Genomic DNA, 19,912 nt, shown 5'->3' with positions numbered 1-19,912 from the left:
TTGATTTACACAACAGAGTAGAAAAGTTAAGGGTAATTTAATAAGAGTAATTGAACTTTGAACTTAAATAATAAAACAAATTTTATTTGACATAAAATTGACATTTTTGTCGTGTTAAATAATACATATTTGGTCCACCGCGGCGTTGTTTAATCAGAGAGGTCCAATTTTCGTTAGTTCTCTTATTAGATGAGGAAAGTAGCGTAAAAAAAATTTACTACCCTGGCAACACTAACAAAATGTCCATTTTGTTTTCTATGACAATATGACAGATGGCAAAATAAATTAATTCTTAAGTAATACGATTTGTGAATTTGCTACATACACATGAAATGTGATCTCATCCTGTTTCTTTTTGATCCTAGCAGTATTTCTACACTTTAAAACGACACTACACGGCATTATTGAATTCAAATCGGGAGTTGCGTACTGAGCAACATCTACAAAGGAACGAATGGACAAAACGTAAAACTACTCATTTATGAGTAGTTTAGTCACCTTCAGTTAAATGCGCATATGCGGTTTCTGGACTATTCTTAATTATATGGGGCAGTATTGTTCTGCTTTTTTTTATTTATTTTACCAACCTTTTTTATTACTAAAAATAGTTTCTTTCAAAATGTGTTTCTTGTGCATCACAATAATATAAATTAATATAATACATATATTCTATTTTGAAAAATCACCATTACTTAAAAACGCCATCCAATGCTTTTCTGGGGTGGTATTCTGAACGCAAAAGCGAGCGTAGAAAACATATTTTAAACGCATATTTACGTACTAAATAAACTAATAAATACATACTAACACTACATAGCGATCTCTTTGCGCGCAGTTCCGTTCAGAATACCAGCCCAGATTGTTATTTTTTGCTACTATGGCTACCATAACGCCATTTTTATTTGATTTAAAAAATTTAAGGTCAAATATCTATCCGTAGGTAGGAACTTATTTTGTAAAGAATGCTGTCCATGGAGTTGGGACTTATGTCTAAAATAATGTGTAATAAAAATAAATATAAATATACGCTTATTCTGTCATTTTTTACAAAGTAATTATACAAAACAAGTAAAATATATTATTAATATATGAATCAAATAATAACAATAAAGGTGTAAACATGTGGACCTTGAAATTTTTATATCAAAGAATAAAAATATAAAATTTAGCTACATCTAATAACTATAAATCCATATCGTAGATTATGATTCTGATTCTGTTTTCTTAATTAAAATATAAATATTATTTTACAAGATTGAGCAGGCTTATTCTGTCACACTTTAATTTCGTAAGTCGTTCGTTTGTCACATATATCCATCTCATTTAAACGCAATCAAAACCATATTTCTACCTCGTTTCCTCTCGTACGATGCAAATGAATTTACGAAGCGAATTAGCTACAGCATAAGGCCATAGGTGATTTTTGAAAGTGAGCAATTATTTATCTCTACAATTCTAATGACAATTTTTTTCATGTATGTTTTCTTGTATCAAAATTTTTGTAAATAAAAATGTTTCGTACTAAGAAATCCCCAAGCGTAAGTTGCACGTTTTATTGGAGTTACTAAAAGTTACATGACCAGTACAGTTTTGATCAAATACAGGATAATAATATAAAATATCGATATAGTTTTTGTTGTTTAGGTATACGAAAACACATTAAAGGGAGAAACTATAATCGTGGGATCCTTTAGTTTGAAAATCAAATATTTGCACATAATAATATATTTTTTGTTGAATTTGTTAGATTTTGATATTTATTTATGGGTATTTAGAATCATTCACAACAGACCCCGCCTATACGTAGTTCACAATGTTACTAGTAAATAAAAATTTGCTGTCAAATTCGACTAATCGAAAAAAACTTTCAAAAGCAAAGTGTCACCTCTCGATGACAGTGACAAAAAATTGCAATGAGAGAATTCTAAAATGCAATTATTTTCTCAGATGTATTTGAAGGCACAAGTTTAAAATATGTCTATAAAGTAAACTTCACCGTAATCAGCTACGTGTGTTCATATTTTTTTTCCGAAGAAACGTTTTAAAGGTTAGAAAGTTACTTATATAAAATTGCTTATTGTATTATTCTGCTAAAATAATAATTGCAATTACTTCTATTTATTAAAGTAAGTTTATAATGTTATATTTTGTATACAATATTCGTGAGGATGCAGTTTATATCAAATTAAATTTTCATGTCTTTTCTCGATCAACAATAATATTCCGTTTTCTTTGTACAATAATTGTATTTTATCAGTATTTTCACTTTGTTTTTACTGTGAAAGTAATTTTTCATTTGTATTCATTTTTATACATTTGTCTTAACGTTTTTAATTCTAGCTTTTGCTTATAAATTCTGATTTGACCCACTTAATAATATTGTTCACAGAAATATCACAATGGCTGAGAACAATGATGGTGCCAATCCTTTCACGGGATTATTTGGGAGTGCTGCAACCGGCAGTGAGCCCATAATTGTGGATACCATAGGTTCATCAACGGTTGGCAATGAATTGCCGCAGAAGCAGAATCTTGTTTCGATATCTGAACAAAATGCCTCATCGGAAGCACGTAGACTAACCAACATGGTAGAAAATGTTTTTTATTTTACTCTGAACAAGGACGCTGTCGTGTCCACGTCGAAGAAACACTCCGAAGCGCCTTTGCAACTGATTCATTTCGAGGAATTGGCGGAATCTCAATTTCCCAAGACGGATATAGACTTAGATACATTGGAGCAAGCTCTCTTCGAGAGAGTTTTATTACCGGATCCTACGCAGTGTGTTATTCCGAAGAATTGTAAAAACTTTATGGAGCATGTTGTACAGACTAAAGTTATCTCTTACCTTTTCACTGCAGAACAGAATCTATTACCTTATGAATCAACAAATGAACCGTTCCAAAAGAATGTTGTGGAAAAAATGAGAGAACTGATATTGAGGAATGCCGTTACAGCACTGAAGCAACCTGGGCTATTTGAAGGACAGGATCTTAGTGATCAGTTACTCGATTTATTTAAAGACTTGGACTCTACTTGCCATAGATTTATTTTAGATATCGTACGTGAATTTCTATCCGATGGTAATTCAAATTTTGATTATTTAAATTAATATCAACATTATTTTGTATTTGTTTCTCCGAATCCACGTAGACAACTACGTAGAAGAACTTATTATTTTTACCCTCCAAACAGTATTGACAATAGGACTTTTCAGGTTTTTTAAAAATATGCAAAAAATTCCAATGGACGCGATATTAATATTTTATTCATGCGACGCCGAATAAATTTTCTACAACGGTTTAAAATATGCTTATTTTGAATTGCTCGAATAAGAAACGTTTCACGCCCTGTGAGACAAACGGCATGTATTATGTTTTGGTGCCAAAATTGAATGTAATGTTTATTAAAAGTTCACAGCGGTCGTAATGCATAATCTCTAAATAATGTGATGCCAACTGCGAGCCGTTTTGTATGTGCTCATTTTTAAACCTGAAGATTATAAATGAAAACATATTTTAAATACACATTGATAGTCATATCATTAGAATTGTAAAAATCCGCTCTAAATATATATCTAACATTATTTCCGAAATATGAAAATACCCTATTAAATACAATTTAGAAAAGTATCACTGTAAATGATAATTTTTATGATTTTTAGATGGTATACGTGTTTTATATTTTGAATACACTTTTTTATTTAAAAATAACCTCTTATAATGTTTTTTTTTCAGGTGATCCAGATTCACTATCGCAATTAAAATCTATATTTAAACCTGTTTTGGGAGCAATATACAAAGACATATCGAAAGCTAGTTTAATGACGTTAGATTTATACGTCTTCCCAGCCTTGCAAATATTTGTCGGTTAGTAAAATTTAAAATGTAATATATTATTATTTTACAAAAAAATATTACAAAATTGAACATATTCAAACAAAAAAGGAGGTAAGCTATTGTGCTAGGTGTGGGATTATAATATAATATACTACAATGGTAATAGTAATAATAATGACAGTTGTTTATAAACAGTCCACTATGCTTCTGATATTATATGAACATTTTAAAACTCATAATGAACTTTAACTGTTTTTACTGTCGAGACTGTCGAGATATAAAAAAATATCCAACCTTTCATGTGGAAAGTAAAACACATTGTTTTAGAATTTTAGGCAAAGGTAAATAAAAAGTTAAATATTATTTTATGTGTATTATTAAATTGTTTTCAGGGAATCCACATTTGGCCTACATATTACTAGAGTTGTGTGTTCCTCCTGTTAATAAATCAGGCAGAGGATATCAGGAGACAATTCTCGGAGCATTGTTAAATTTATCTGTCCTTCCAAAATCCCAAGCTGGACCATATGTATACTTTGATAGCCCGCTTGATCAGGTATCTCCTTAGAATTCAATCATATTTGCTTGATTATTTTTTTAAAACAACCATCACTTTATATTCTGGCTTGAGAAACACAGATGAATATATTTTAATTTGACTAGGAATCACAAACTCAACGTATAAAAATAACTGCACAAATCATAAGCCAATATTTGTATATTTATTTAAATAAGCATTAAATACAAACGAAAAATCATAATTACCAATGGATAAGTTGACATATTATTTAAAACGTTACTACTTCTCTAAGCGAGGGAGAGTGTTAGAGAGGGAGTTCGTAATTAATTCACACTATTCTTTAGATTTGTAAATCTATCTCAATGTTTTTTATATTATATTTCTTCATAATTATTTACTGTCTAAGTGAATAGTCAATATAATAATAAAATGAAAAACTAATCTTTTTCTGTTTCCAAATGAGGAAGTCCAGTGTTACGGTAAATTGGATATAAGAAATGTTTTCTTATACGCGGTGAAAATTAGAGCATTTAATTGTACTGCAAAGCTTCTTGAAAATGTATGAAACAATTAATAGGAATGAACTACTTTGAACTACGTCACAAATTATTGCGTTATGTGTTACGATAGATTTGCTGTTTCCGGGACGGCAACTCACAAGTCAGGACAACTCATCGACGACAACTAGCGCAACGTCACTGGCGGAGTAATTTCAAAATTGCAAAACTTAAAAAAATAATGTCTATGATAATACGATACATAGAAATATATATTTTTTTTTTTGCTTAGTTTGATAGTCTATTAACAAATAAAAATATATCTTACCTTGAATGTAAAACCGTAGTACTTTAGAGAAATGGGAGTTTGAAGATTTCACTTTGTTTGAAAAACCGGTTATTTAAAATGCTTTTAATTTTTTTTATGCATTAATGTTTTATTTTAAATTACTTCTCTTTTGCATTTTCAAGATTGTGACAAATGTGATTGTTTTGCATTTAAACCTCAAAAATTATAAATTTGCACTTTAGTTTTACATACACTGTGCGATATAAAAACACCACTGAAATACCTCATTGTGTGTAAGATACAAAAGCATATTAGTTTATAGTATAATATTTTATTTTTTGTGCATGTAAAAATTGTATCAAAAGATCGACAATCATGAAAATTTGCTTATTCATGCTGACAAAATCAAAAGACATATTCCCAACATTTTATTTCAACACAATATGTACTGCAAATACCTCCCATTTTATTCCTTCTAGAAAACTTTTTTTTAAAAATTTATCTGCTGGGTGTATCTATGAAAATGCGACATGAATTTGAAAAAAAAACTTTGTCGTTAAAACTTCATGTACATCGAAAGGAACACCGAGGTCTCGGGTTCGATTCCCAGCATGGTTGGTATGAAATATTTATTTGAAAAATTGTTTTTACACTATAGTATTTCATAGTCCCTGGACTGGCATCTTAAGCATAAGACTGATCTCTTACCTTCATGTAACAAAAAATGATCAAGATAAGCTTCAATTGGTGTACTAATGCAGGGAATGATGATGTATTTCTATTGTTGTAGTCTGCTAACTCGCTCATGGAGGGTCGCCTGTGGACATCCCTAGAACACTTGACTGATAATCTACATAAGTTGTTCTTAGCCTTGTTGAAATGTAGTCCGGATTCCAAACAGTGTACCCTTAACTGGGTGGCAGGCTGCCTACATTCCAATGCTGCCCGGGGGAAAATATGGAATTCCCAGGTATTTTATTGTAACACAATATGCATATGGTGTAATATCATAATATTGTTCTTTAAGAACCAGGTGGACTATATAATAGTTTCTAACAACATAGGCTTGATAAAAAATTGATCCTGCTTATGAAATTAACTTTAGTGCTTAACCTCAAATATTTAAGAAATTAATAATTGAATCATCGAAAAGTCTAACTATTCTCAATATTTTTAAGTAAAGATGCTAATTTATTTATATGTGATGTATGTACATGTTTTAAAAAAAATAGTGTAGATCATTAATTAATTTATAATGTTTTAAATAATAATGTTTAAACTTTACAGATGTCCAGTGTCAACCCAGAAACATTACTCTGTGTTTCTGATGGCTTTATGCTGAATCTAAGTTCTGTGCTCCTAAGACTATGCCAACCTTTTTGTTCTGATCAGAATGATACTAAATACCTGAAGATAGATCCTACATACTGTGCTGTAGAGGTAAAACTTTTATCCATATTTCTTTTGTGTTAGAGCCAGTCTCATTTCAGTTTCAACAAGAAATTTCAACCAAAATAACTTTCTAACTAATGTTAGTAAATATTCGTATACAACCACTTACTGACTTTTTTAGTCTACCGGTTTCGAGACGTACTCGTCTATTTGTCAGGATACTCACTACACCAACATGCAAATACTAAAATACACCTCTACCTTCACCGTCACCGTAGTATATATATCGTATTTCCAAAAATACATAAACCACATGCAGATTTATAGAGATGCGAACATACTGGTTGTATATTAATATTTACTAACATTAGTTAAAATGTTTGACCACAAAGTTAATGCTTTAAGCATAAATAATAAAATAGCTTTTGTTTATTATTAAATACAAATTAATAATTTGAACTTTATAAACATGCATGTTTCTTGAATTATGAACCAAAGTATTTTGGGTGTTTCCAGATTATCAAATTTTCTTTAAAAATAATGAAAATATGACATTTGTTTATTGCACATCTAAGTACCTATAATTAATTTTATTTTGTATGCTCTGATAAATATCGTCTCTCTCTCTCTCTCTCTCTGGTTTCGATCCTCTAAAATGAAAAGGTTTGCAGCACAGCTCTGCATTTCCTCTGCCACTTTGATCTGTCCTGTGCGACCCATCTTTAGCTCTTCTTATGACCTGCAGCTCATATTCTTGCTTAAATTTTCGAGGTATTCTCGGGGAGGGCGCCCTCTGTAGTTTGTACCCTCACACCCTCGTGACGTGCTATGTATCCAATCCATCTAGCACGTCTTTCAGAAATGGTATTAAGCAGGTGCCTTCCTCCTTTGACTGTATTAAGAACCTCATCATTTGTGATGCGGTCTCTTCAGGAAATTCCCAGAATTCTTCTATAGGACCACATCTCGAAAGTCTCTTTCGGATAGCCACCATGTATCGCAGCCGTACACTAGAGCAGTATTGTCTGCATATACAATGTGTTTAACATGTGAAATTTTTTTGATTTTAAATTATATGATTTAATGATTTTAGATACTAAAGGTACATATTTATCATAAATATAATATTAACACAACACACTTGAAGTCTTTTTGTATTTTTTTGTCTTCTCAAATTTTCTTTCTCAATTTGCAGAATTTCTTTATTGCCTCTTTTTGGACTTTTCCTTTGCTCTTAGTTATTATTTTTTCAATTAACTATTTGTTGCTAGTTATTTTATCGTTTGTTTTTATTTTTAAGGACTCTCAAAGAGAAGGTAAATCAGTTCACATGAAAGGATTGCAAGAGGAGACTTGTATAGTTCCTCCCAGAGAAGTGTATGAAGATAATGCCATCCCAAGGCCTACCGCTAAAACATACAACTTTTTAACTGAATGTTTTTTTATGGCTCATAAATCTCTGGACTTGGGTATGTTAACAAATAATACATGTAAATCATGAGATAATGACAACTAGGTAACATCAAAATTAGGATGTTTGAGTTAACCTATTAAACACATCTCTGTATCTTCCTTCATGCAAACTTCAAATAGACAAGTCGTAATGCATTTAAATGATATTATGATAATTTAAATGCACAACCTGTCTATTCGTTGCATTCGTGGAGGAAGATACAAAAATGTGTTTTTAGTGGTTAACTCAAAAATGCTGATTTTGAAGTTACCTAATTGTAGTGACCGACCGAAACAAGAATTTCAGCTTCTGTTCTTGTTTTGGCCATAACTGATACTTATTTAAATAGGTTAAAAGTCACTTCGAAACGCCCGAAATTTGGCGTTTTTATTGTTAAACCCAAAGAGTTCATTAAAATAAATGTTAAATAAAATATGTAAAGAAACAAAAGGCATACATTTAATGGTTCGTTGTTATGTTATACATACAACTTATATTTAACAGTTATTTTATGTACGCTATAGGAACTTTAACTTATTAAGTATAACCTATAACGAAACAAAATATAAATATGAAAGATTTTATGACTACTAACCATAGTCAACAAATTATAAAATCAGTCTTGTTTTTATTTTTAATTTTTGACAATGGCAATACAATAACTCATTATTTGAATGGATAACAATCCAATATCTCTAATTGTGCTAATTTTGCACTCGAGTACAGCCGAACGTAATCCGATACATTCGGACTGCAGGTTTCGGCCATTTTATGTCTGAAACTGAAACCGCGCCAAAACTGAAACCAGTTATACCTAGTTATAGTAATTACCCCACGAAATAATAGATGGCTTTAAAAAATAACCAACTAAGTCTTCATATTTTCAAAATCTCAATAAAAATCTTTGAAGAAAAAAGTCAACATAACATGTGCATACATAATAATACAGTGCTAGATAGTGTAAAATTATAGTGAAAAGGGTTCTGTGTGTAAAATGGAACCAGAGTTGCCCTGGAAGATTATTTCGACTCAATGGCTAGGATAAGAATAAACGCAAATTAATTGGACAGTGTGAAACATTAAACTAAAGTTTTGGCGTGAGTGAAATAAATACTGTAACTAGATGATGTGGAATTAATTTTCAGGTTATCGTGTTGCTGTTGATAAACTGTCTAAGCTAAGTCACGATTTAAACAGGGCACAGAGGGCGTATACTGACGCTTTGGGGGGTGGTCTCTCTAGTTCCGGCAATAATGTCGTGGACGCCCTTCGACAGCGCATAGAGAGAGATTTTACTAGGTAAGTCCCCCTTCATCGTCCCCATCATCGTCCCCTTTAATTTTTTTATTTTTTACATGAAGGTAAGATCGGTCTCATGCTTCAGGTACCAGTCCAGGTACTATGAAATATTCTAGTGTAAAAACACCATTTATCAGAAAAGATTAAAAACTAATTGAAAATACTGTATAAAGTGTATTTGTATCTTCTTCTTTAAGTTTACGCTACATTACATCTTTACATTTTAATTTCACATTTCTGTTTTTTTCTCACTTTCTGGAACTCTAGTCTATACTCCGTCAAAAAGAAATGCCGATTATTCAACTCTTGTATAATGCCAGTTCTCCTATATTGGTGTGAATCTTGGCACCTTACCAAAGCTAAAAACACCAAACTTCTGAGTTTTAAGAGTAAGTGCTTGAGAAGAATATTAGGTATAAGGTGGTTCGATTTTATAACTAACATTGAAGTCCGAGAACAGACGCAGCAGCCTCCTATAACGAGCGTCTTGAGGATGCGGCGGTAAACCTGGCTTGGACACGTGCTGCGCATGCCTCAGGAGAACCTAAACCCAAGTTGCATCTTCTTTAAACCTGCGGGATCACGCCGTCCTGGAAGGCCGTCAATGACGATCTTTAGACTTTATTCGGCGGAATTAAGGGGCGCTGGATTGATATGGGAAGAAGCGAGAGTGCTAGCTGGCGATAGGGTCTCCCGAAGTCAACTGGTGATGTCCACATGCTCCACTTAGAAACGGATGAGGAAAAGAAGAAGAAGATGTTTTTTTCTCACAGTTCAATTTGAATCGAAATAATTATTATGCACGATTGTTTGACCTTATTTGGTTTTATTGTTTTGTAAAGATATTCAGATTAATAATTTATTTATTTTTATACACATAGCCACATGGGTTAAAATAATAAAAATCATTTTGTATTAATTCTCATGTGATTTTATTACAATTTACATAACAGTTTCGGATCACAGTATTTTCAGGTGAAAATTTAAATTAATCCAAATTATACAGTGAAAGTGATTAGATACTAATAGGTTTACACTCAGTGACACATAAAGGCATAATTATGAATAATTTGGAAAACTTAGAAACCTGTAAGCATTTAAACTCAGAAAAAACTGTAATTAATGATATTATGTTTAATAATACCTCATCCATACGAAAGCAGAAAAAAAAAATAAGCAGAAAACCCAACAACGCACTTTACCCTCTCCACTGAAAGCTACACCCATCCCTATCAGTGCTTATCAAAATGTAACTTGCAATGTAATGAATCGGGTCGTTGTGCCGTGGCTAGTGTTGCGGACTCGCGGATCAGGGGTCCGAGGTTCGAACCTCACTCTACCCCAACTTGATTTCCATTTTCTAATAGTGAGTTATTTACAACTCGTTAGAAATGGTCACCAAAATTGAAATATTTGGATAAATCATAAGAACGAAAATAGTTTTTAAATTAAAAAAAAAAAACCTTTTGAAGTTTTTTCATTTCTTGATTTTATATTTATGTATGGTGTGTTTGTTTTTCAGATTTGTTTCAATGAAATGTGTTATACTGGAGCCACAGTACATATCTTTACTGGCAAATCTTCATTCCATTTCATGCAATTGGTTGGTGCAACTTGCCATTCACCCTATTCCGGATAATTCTACTTTAGATACGTACGCTCCCCTTGCATTGCTCCAATTGACTTTTCCGATGACCAGTGAAACCCCAGATACTCTAAGGTAAGTCATAAAATAAACAAACGAATACGCCGTTTCTGCGCAGGGGTAGGCAAAAAGGATAGAACATTCATACGCACCTCGCTTCCTCTGCATTCATACATCTTCTCATGCACGCTTGTTATTTATTCCAACTTTTAACATGTCTGTCTTTCAGGTGTTTGTTGAATTGGTTCGTGCCATGCCTTTCTCGGTCTTCCTCATTTCCTGCATCCATCAACATTCCCATTGTGAATCCTTCTTTTGCTGTCCATTTGCTCTACATGTCAAAACCAATGCAACACTCCTTTCTTGATTTTGTCAATAATGCTTTTCTCAGCCTTGCATACTGCATGCATCTTGACATTTGCGCACCTATAGTACACAGTTTTGCTGCACATTCACATGAGAGATAGCATTTAGCCTACTTTCATCGTTTTTCCAATTCCATATGTGGCTTCCATACATAAGGGTCGGCGAATTGAATGGCTGATTTCACCTCCTGCAATAAACATTTGTAATCTTAAATACATATTTAGCAGCTCCCGCCTAAGACACTCGCCTCACACATCGTTTTTCTAATTCCATATGTCGCTTCCATACATAAGGGTCGGCGAATCAAATGGCTGATTTCGCCTCCTGCAATGAACATTTGTAATCTTGGGTTATGGGTTCGATTCACGATGAGATCACAATAATATGTGACTTTTTTGTTGTGATTAAAATCTACATCTATTGTTGAAAATAACCTTTTGAGACCCAGTGTAGAATTATTATCAATCAATATAAATTCTCTAGTGAGTCGAAGCAGGCTTAAGTCCTTAAGGTTGTATCACTGTTTCCGCATAACTGAAAAAACATATTGTTCTTTTTTTAAAAGATATGCCTTTCCCGTATACATTTTGTGCCATTCTACACAACGTCTTCCCTTAAATTAATGTTATTCATAAATAAATCACAATGGAAACTAATAAGTTTTTGAGAATGGAATGTTGATGTTGAAGCATTCACCAAACTTACGCTTTGTAAATGCCTAGGGATTATCAACAATATTTTGAGTTTGTCCTTGTAGATGCCTAGACTTCTCTATTACCTTCTCTTAAATGTTCTTCATCTCTGTTGTAATATGTTAAGCCGAGGGATTATTTTGTAAACAATATTACCACAAATCTGTTAGTTTCCATCTTAGCCAAATAATATATGGATTCAGCACTTAAATTATTTATTGTATATTCTAGATGTGTTCCAGAATTCGTTGTAGAAAATATAGTTGGATTTATAAGTTCGTTAAGAAGATTTAATGCAGTATCATTGGAAGAACGTGGAACTACTTTACTTGAGCCTGCCCTTTCATTAGTTTTAGTATTTATGGGATCTGCTGATAGGATGCGAAACCCACATCAAAGGTATTTATGTCATAATTTTACAGATAATTCATTATATTTTAGCTCTTAACAGATGTAGCTTTCATTGTTTGAAAACAAATAGCAAAATCAAAATTTTTCATGATACTCTTCCAACTTTTGTGAATAATTTCTTAAAAATAAAATCTTAATTAATAAGTATACATGTACAGCTTATTTTTTATTGTATTGTATATTGTGTAAGAAATTAAAATTAAAAAATAAAAATAAATGTAATTCTGTCTATTTTGTTTAATTCTATCATTGAAGATATAATATATACATATGAAATCGTATCTATGAATACCTACAAATTGTATGTTTTCTAGTATGTAAATTTGTTGAATTACTTTATAAAATAAAATAAATTAAACATTTAAAAATATGTAAAATGTAAAAAAATTCAGCACTTATCTAATCATTGTGACTTATTTCTTCGTTCTTTGACTAAAATCACATGTGTAACGATAGAATGTCCTAGTGCATCTCTTTTTCTCTTCAGTTTTCGAATCATGTTTCTGTGATCAGTCTAGCCGTAATGGCTTCTAATATAGTCCATCTTAATCTTTCGGAAGGTCGCAGCTCTGGACATACCATCATCAATAGTTCCATTTTTCACTAATTTAAATTCTTGTAGCTTGATTAAAAAATCATCTCTCTTCTATCATAAAATGTGATTCAACAACATCTATTTTCAAATCATGAGCTAAAGAAACATTTCCTAATACTTACTTAAACTATAGTTCCTTTTTTCATATTTTTTTCTTTTCCGCTTTCACATTAGAATCGTAAAGATTATTTTTATTATTAGTATTAAAAACAATAGTAAAACCATGGTATTCAATTTAAACACTCTCCTGAATATTTTTTAGTCTGTGACATTCAACGTTTTTAAAACAAGGTCTCCAATTGAAGATAACTCTGTTAATTTCCCATTGAAATTGGGACCTAAATAGACAAAGCTACTGTTATTATAATATTTTGTATGTTCACATAGAGCGCGTCTTGCTGAATGCCTCGAAGCTCTGTTGCCAAACCACCCCGATGATGAGTCTCCTGTCAGCTCCATCGGCTCATTTTACAGAGAAAGACTTTTCAAAGAGCACCCTCATAGATTACAGGTACATTTGTGTCACTTTTTTTAATTAAAAAAAACATTTCTGAGAAAATACATCTTATTCAATTTCAATACAAAACATTGACTACCTGCAGTCCTTGTTCTAGAGAATATTCATCATTCCCATCGGTACACCAACCGCAGTGTATTTTGATCATTTCTCTTACATGAAGGTAAGATGATCAGTCTTAAGTTTCAGGTGCCAGTCCAGGGACTATGAAATATTCTAGCGCAAAAACACCTTTTTAAATAAATATTTTATGTCAACCATGTTGGGAATCGAATACGAGACCTCTTGCATGGTAGGCACAAGCGCTGACCATTACACCACGAGGCCGACAAAGAGAACATTTCAATATTGTAATTGTGTATCCAACCCCTTACCACTTACTTTTTGAACAAAAATTTTCACCATGGTATTTTTCAGTCGCTTCTTCCCAGTTTCTTAAGCAATATATATTTACAACCTTTCAAAAAGAAGTAACAATTTGTGGGGGCTGGTGTTCTCATAGCTTTTTAAAAATAGTAATACATTAGCACTGTTATAGAACATCGTCACAGCCACTTATAATTAGGTGTTGCTAGCATAAAGCCTCCCATGACACAAAACACAATTACTAGAGTTGATAGAAATTCCACCTTGATGATGCAAAAGCAATCAAAAATAAACACGACTTTCAGTCAAAGACGATTGGTCTACTTCTCCATTTAAGTCTACAACCTACTTCCATTGTCCATAAGGACAATTAGTAAATGCTATCATTATAAAATCGCTATTAATAAATGGATAATGGAGGTGGGATGTGCACGAATTGATGAGTGGATCAGACCAAATAGGTAGACAAGTGTTTGTATTTATAGTTATTTTGTTTGGTTTATGTGTTTTTATTATGATTGATATGCATTTGAGATTACGATTTAATCATGTTTAATAAGGCATGTTTCAAAATTATATAAAATGTCCACCCCATCTTTAATGTAAAAAAAGTAAATTGTAAAATAATAAATAAATAAAAATCAGTTATAATTCCGATATCCATTAACGGTTTTCTACTCTTTTTCCACAGACTGTGTGTGATTTGTGATTTTTGTCTGATGGAAATTTCTACTAAAGTATGCCATTTCAACTACAATTGTATTCCTACGTATGCATTGTCTCATGGTTTGTTTGATTTCAGATTGTGCCAAGTTTACTGGATGTTTTTGTCGGAATAGAAGTAACCGGACAAAGTGTTCAGTTTGAACAGAAATTCAACTATAGAAGACCGATGTATCTAGTAATGGATTCTCTCTGGAAAATTAAAGAACACAGAGATTGTTTCAAGTGAGAATGAAAATTCAATAATTTTAAATCTCACTCAGTCTATTTTGTATGAATATATATATGTACTTGTGAATTTTGAGTTTCTAGATTTTTCTCTCTAAATAATTATTGGTAGAGAAGTACATTATATTCTATAATAAATTTTATATCTTAAAGTGTAGTGATTTTGTGCATTTATGTTTTCTATCATACATGAGGTCTTGGGTTCAGATTCTTACTTACCTTTTTAATAATTATTTAAAAATTGCATTTTTATAACACAATATTTCATAATGTACCTTCACAGACATCTTAAGCACAAGTATGCTAATCTTGCTTCAGCATAATATGGGATCGAAGTGTACTGCAATTAGTGTTTTTATTTAATATATCTGTGGTTCTAATGCAGTGCTCTATACATAATATGGAAAGGGAAGAAAAAGAGAGACAGAAATAATTATCAAAATGTTTTAATTAAAGGGACAGTTCAGTCAAAATTTTAAATGTTTCAGAATCACATTCAAATTCATTCTGAACATTTTGTAATTTTATTGATTGATCCAATTTATTATATTTTATTTGCTTTTATTTCTTCAGGAGGTTATCAAACGAAGCTGAAGCCAATATGGAGGCCGTAACTCCCCCTATTTTTTTGAGGTTTATAAATCTTCTAATGAATGATGCTGTATTTTTATTGGATGAGGCACTGAGTAATATGGCGCAAATACGCACCATGAGAGCGGCACGGTAAGTTCAATTTCTAATGTCTATTTTTAGGTGGTCATTAGAAAATAAACTCACAAATTACTAATCAATGCAACATTAGCTGCATATTCATCACTGTACTATAACCGTATTTAAAAAAAAATTGTTACATGTTACATAAATTATCTCAAAAAATTACGTGGAAGTATTTCTTTCAGTTTTTTCGCTGTCATGTAAAATTAAGTTCGGCCCAATTATTCGTTTTTTTTTACCCAGCTCTTCATATATTAATAATAATCACATGAAAACAAAAAAAATAATTTCCGGTGTTGGTAACTGTAAACATTGTAATTTTAGAGAAAATAACGAGTGGGCCTCCTTACCTGCGCAAGAGAGGGAACAGAATATGGCCAGCCTCCACCACACGGGCACCATTGCCCGCTTCGACAACATCCTCGGGAGGGACACGATCCGGGCTCTCGAGCGCCTCACGGGCCACTGCCAGTCTGTATTCTGCCACCCGACTATGGTCAGCCGCATTGCCTCCATGCTGAACTACTTTCTACTCCATCTCGTCGGACCTAACCAGAAGAATTTCAAAGTATGCTCATTATTTATGTCTTTATGTCAAATTTGATTAAACAGAAATGTAGATCATGTGAACTGCCATCAGATGCCATCATTATTTTAAAACACATAAAAATTTAAATCTGTCTTTTATATCCTGTACCCTTCAAATGTTTTCATCTTAATTTATTATTTATAGGTTAAAGATTCAAAGGAGTATGAGTTCGACCCTGGCTCTACAGTAATGGACATCTGTCGTATCTACATACACCTCGCTAACAGTGCAGAGTTCTGTTTAGCTATCACACAAGATGGTCGTTCCTATAGTCCACAACTTTTCAAATTAGCAGAAGGCGTTCTTGGTAAATTTTTCAAATTTTCTGTCCCCATTGTAATTTGGCCTATAATTCCTGAATTTTTTTTCTAAAAAAAGATCAATCTCTATTGAGATATCTGTCTAGATAATAATCCATATTTTTCTACAAATATTTGGGCACATGTATTCAAAATATTTATTCTTAATTCAACTATTTTAATTTATCAACTTTGTGAATTTTTTATAATAATACAAACGTCAGATACGAAGATACAAACAATTAGTTTTATTAAATTTAATATGTCTAATCCATTGACCAGCTCGCATTGGTGGCGGCGAACTGATCGGTTCACTTCAGTTAGTCGAGGAGAAAGTATCGTCCGTGGCTCGCAAGCAGCTGGAGGAAGAGGAAACTCTGGCAGACGCTCCCGAGGAATTCCTAGACCCCATCATGAGCACTCTCATGCTGGATCCTGTTATTCTTCCTAGTTCCAGGACAACTGTGGACCGGACGACCATTGCTAGGTTAGTCTTGATAATCTATTATGTTGTTTTTTAAAGGCAGTTCAACAGAGATGGAGAACCTTTTTAAAATGAATGTGGAGTCTAATATTTAATGAAAAATGTTTTTACTTCTCTTTATTAGTCAATAAAGAGAAAATAAAAAGGGTTTAACAGTTTAAAACAAATTGTTAATTTTTTATTAATTTTGGAGTAGCAATTTGCTATGGAGAATATGTTTGGGGTAACATTATGAATTTTAAAAAATTATACCAAGTAAGTAAGAAAGTGTTTTAAGTATTTCATGTTTTACAGGCATCTTCTCAGCGATCAATCCGATCCATTTAACCGGTCACCTCTTAGTATGGATCAGATAAAGCCAGATGAAGAACTTCGAAGTAGAATCCTAGAATGGATTACACAAAGAAGGAAAAGCAGACAGGAAGCGGGAGCAGGTTCCTCAGCTCAATGAAAAATCTATTTCATTTATTACAATTAGGCATTAACGAAACGTATGCGGTTTCACATATAATGTAAGGTTTTTGTGTTCATTGGCACAGGTATATTGATGTTATATGAAGAATACGGGTAAAACATGTTCATGAACATTTCATCCTCCTAGTCTCTTCTGAACCAAGATCAAGATATCTCGCGAAAGCTGTTCTCGCGTCACGCCATGAGTAAGATATCTCGTGTGTACTTTGTGGTGTGAAAATATCGAATTTCAATATAAACCTTTATTTAAGCCTTGACAAAGGAACAGTCATGTTCTGAAACCAGTTGGCATATTAAATTTATTTTAGTAATTTTACACAAGTGAATACGTAGTTATATTATTTAAAATAGAATATTACAATGTTAGTGCTTCAAATGTTATTTTGTTTATCCAACTTTCCATCAGCATGTTTTAGCCGTGTACCTTTCATCTGTTATTCTTTCTTCTAAAATGTATCATGGATCTCCAAAATTTATCTATTCATTTATTGAACACTCATACTTTTAAAAGATATTTGTTTTCATAATTACCTGCCCTTCTAGAGTCTGTATCAGGGTAGGATTTATTATTATATATACTAACCGGTATCAGCATGTAAGTATTCAATACACAGACATGGCCCGTAAATATTACAATGGGAAGTTAACATTTAACTTCAATTTTATCTACAAAGTAAAGTTAAATTTTCTGTATGAAAAAAATAAATCTCAATACAATTTTTTTTTTCTAAATATGTTCAATTATAAGTTACCAACGACAATACTTTACATTTTCATACAAATATACACATTTTCGTATATAAATATCAATTTTACTTTATACCATCTCAAAATGTACCAATGAAGATAGCGTTTGTAATCGCAGCCCTGGTCTTCTGTTAAATGCACATGTCAATTTATCAATGAGAAACTTCAGCCCTACGGGAAATTGGATACAATTTTTTTTTTCTTGCGCGCGGTAAAAATTTGACCATTAAATTGTACAGCAAAGTTTCTTGAAAATGTACGAACAAAATAATAAAAAATATTCCAATAAAAATGCACTTCTTTCGACGTCACTGGTTCATATGAACCAACCAATGATATAAGAACTGTGAAGGATATCTGGTTGGCTTACCGTAAACGAACCAATTGGAAGAACTAACAGAGAACAACCTCTGACGTCACACGCTGAGTTATTTCAGAAATACAGAACTTTAAAAAATCATAGCGCTGATAATAGGATACATAAAAAATAAAAATATTGGCTTAGTTTTTAACAAATGAAAAAAAGACACTGAACTTCCTCATTGCCAACAAAAATAAATTAAGTACATACTTTCTTTAAATAGAAAATTATTTTGATTGATTAAAAACCTCCTAAGATAGTAAGTGATAAAATATTAATACATATTTATTTACTGTTCAAAATATGTTCTACATAAAAAATCATTGCATTCCCTTTGACCAAAGTATTTTTTTCTATGAAATACATTTCCAATTCCTCTGCATGGTAATTAATCCCTTGTTATACCTATTTTGTACAAGTAAAATTAAATTTCTTTAATATTTTACTATGATATATGTACATAATTTCTATAGTCCCTATGTATACATATATGAACATTTTCAATGTCCCAACTCTATAGGAGAGTAATGAATATAGTAAAATGGATTGTTGAAAACAATTTGTTTAAACTCCTCGGTTCTATTTCTATTGATATAGTATAAAATAAAAAATAACATTATAGTCTTTAATTTCTTTATTATTTAAACATTGTTATACATAATAATGTGTACGTCCTTTTTGCAATTGAAATATGTATTTCAAAAGGGTCAAGTGTTTGGATATATAATATGCTTAGGGACCATTAAATTTATAACACTGTCTATGTACTATTTTTTTTCTTGTACATAAGTTACATTTGAAGGAATTAAAAGCAAAAACACCACTGTCCATGATCACTGTTTTTGGGAAAAGCAACAAAACCAGTAACGAGAAGATTGTTTATTTTAAGTTCAATGTGCAACTCATGCACAGTATAACCAGTAGGGAAGAGACTTTTCATTTTAGGTTCAATGTGCACATTAAAGTTAAAAGAAAAGTCTTTTCGCCATTGGTTCTGTTAGTTTTCCCAAATCATGAACAGTAACATTTTTTGCTTTTAACCCCTCATTCAGTAAAAAAACATAAACATTTGTTTTATTTTGAAATATGTCAACCGTTATGCTCACTGTGATCTTACAAAATGTTTTTTTCATGCAGTTTTTATTTACTTTCTTTTCTTAGTGATTCTATTAAATGAATATTTCACCTCGATTAAATCAATTAACCAAATTGTTATATGTATTATGAAAATCCAATTGCCGTTTTTTTAGAAATAGCTCTTTAGTCAGTTTTAAAATCTACCTTCACATGTAATTTTTTGAGTGATAAAAATAAATATGTACCCGTTGTCGCTACAAATGGATTTCTGTGATATTTTAACATCTTTTCTAGAAGAAACAAAATCACACTTATTCTGTAGCTGCTTAAGTTGATC

At 31.7% G+C, this 19,912-nt stretch overlaps 1 protein-coding gene across 1 annotated transcript; it reads left to right on the top strand.

Annotated features, from left to right (window-relative positions):
* Positions 1–1,848: 1,848 nt before the first annotated feature.
* Ube4A (Ubiquitination factor E4A) lies at positions 1,849–18,631 on the top strand. Its single transcript, XM_088236059.1, has 17 exons — positions 1,849–2,047; positions 2,390–3,081; positions 3,736–3,867; positions 4,230–4,393; positions 5,934–6,113; positions 6,431–6,583; positions 7,836–8,004; positions 9,134–9,287; positions 10,810–11,007; positions 12,222–12,389; positions 13,384–13,507; positions 14,682–14,827; positions 15,404–15,553; positions 15,869–16,112; positions 16,278–16,440; positions 16,715–16,919; positions 17,211–18,631. Exons 2-17 carry the CDS (start codon positions 2,400–2,402, stop codon positions 17,365–17,367), a joined length of 3,189 nt encoding a protein of 1,062 aa, XP_088092185.1. The 5' UTR covers positions 1,849–2,047; positions 2,390–2,399; the 3' UTR covers positions 17,368–18,631.
* Positions 18,632–19,912: the final 1,281 nt, after the last annotated feature.

This window comes from Micrasema longulum, unplaced genomic scaffold (genome assembly GCF_059751315.1).
Source record: "Micrasema longulum isolate JH-2025_06_02 unplaced genomic scaffold, ASM5975131v1 h1tg001496l, whole genome shotgun sequence".
NCBI lineage: Eukaryota > Metazoa > Arthropoda > Insecta > Trichoptera > Brachycentridae > Micrasema > Micrasema longulum.
This window is presented reverse-complemented; position numbering and strand designations above follow the sequence as displayed.

Bases quoted from the DNA above. Each gene is read 5' to 3' on its own strand.
- Ube4A (XM_088236059.1), top strand. From the start codon at position 2,400: ATGGCTGAGAACAATGATGGTGCCAATCCTTTCACGGGATTATTTGGG. The intron at 11,008-12,221 runs GTAAGTCATAAA...TGTATATTCTAG, and splicing joins GAAACCCCAGATACTCTAAG to ATGTGTTCCAGAATTCGTTG. The intron at 14,828-15,403 runs GTGAGAATGAAA...TTATTTCTTCAG, and splicing joins GAACACAGAGATTGTTTCAA to GAGGTTATCAAACGAAGCTG.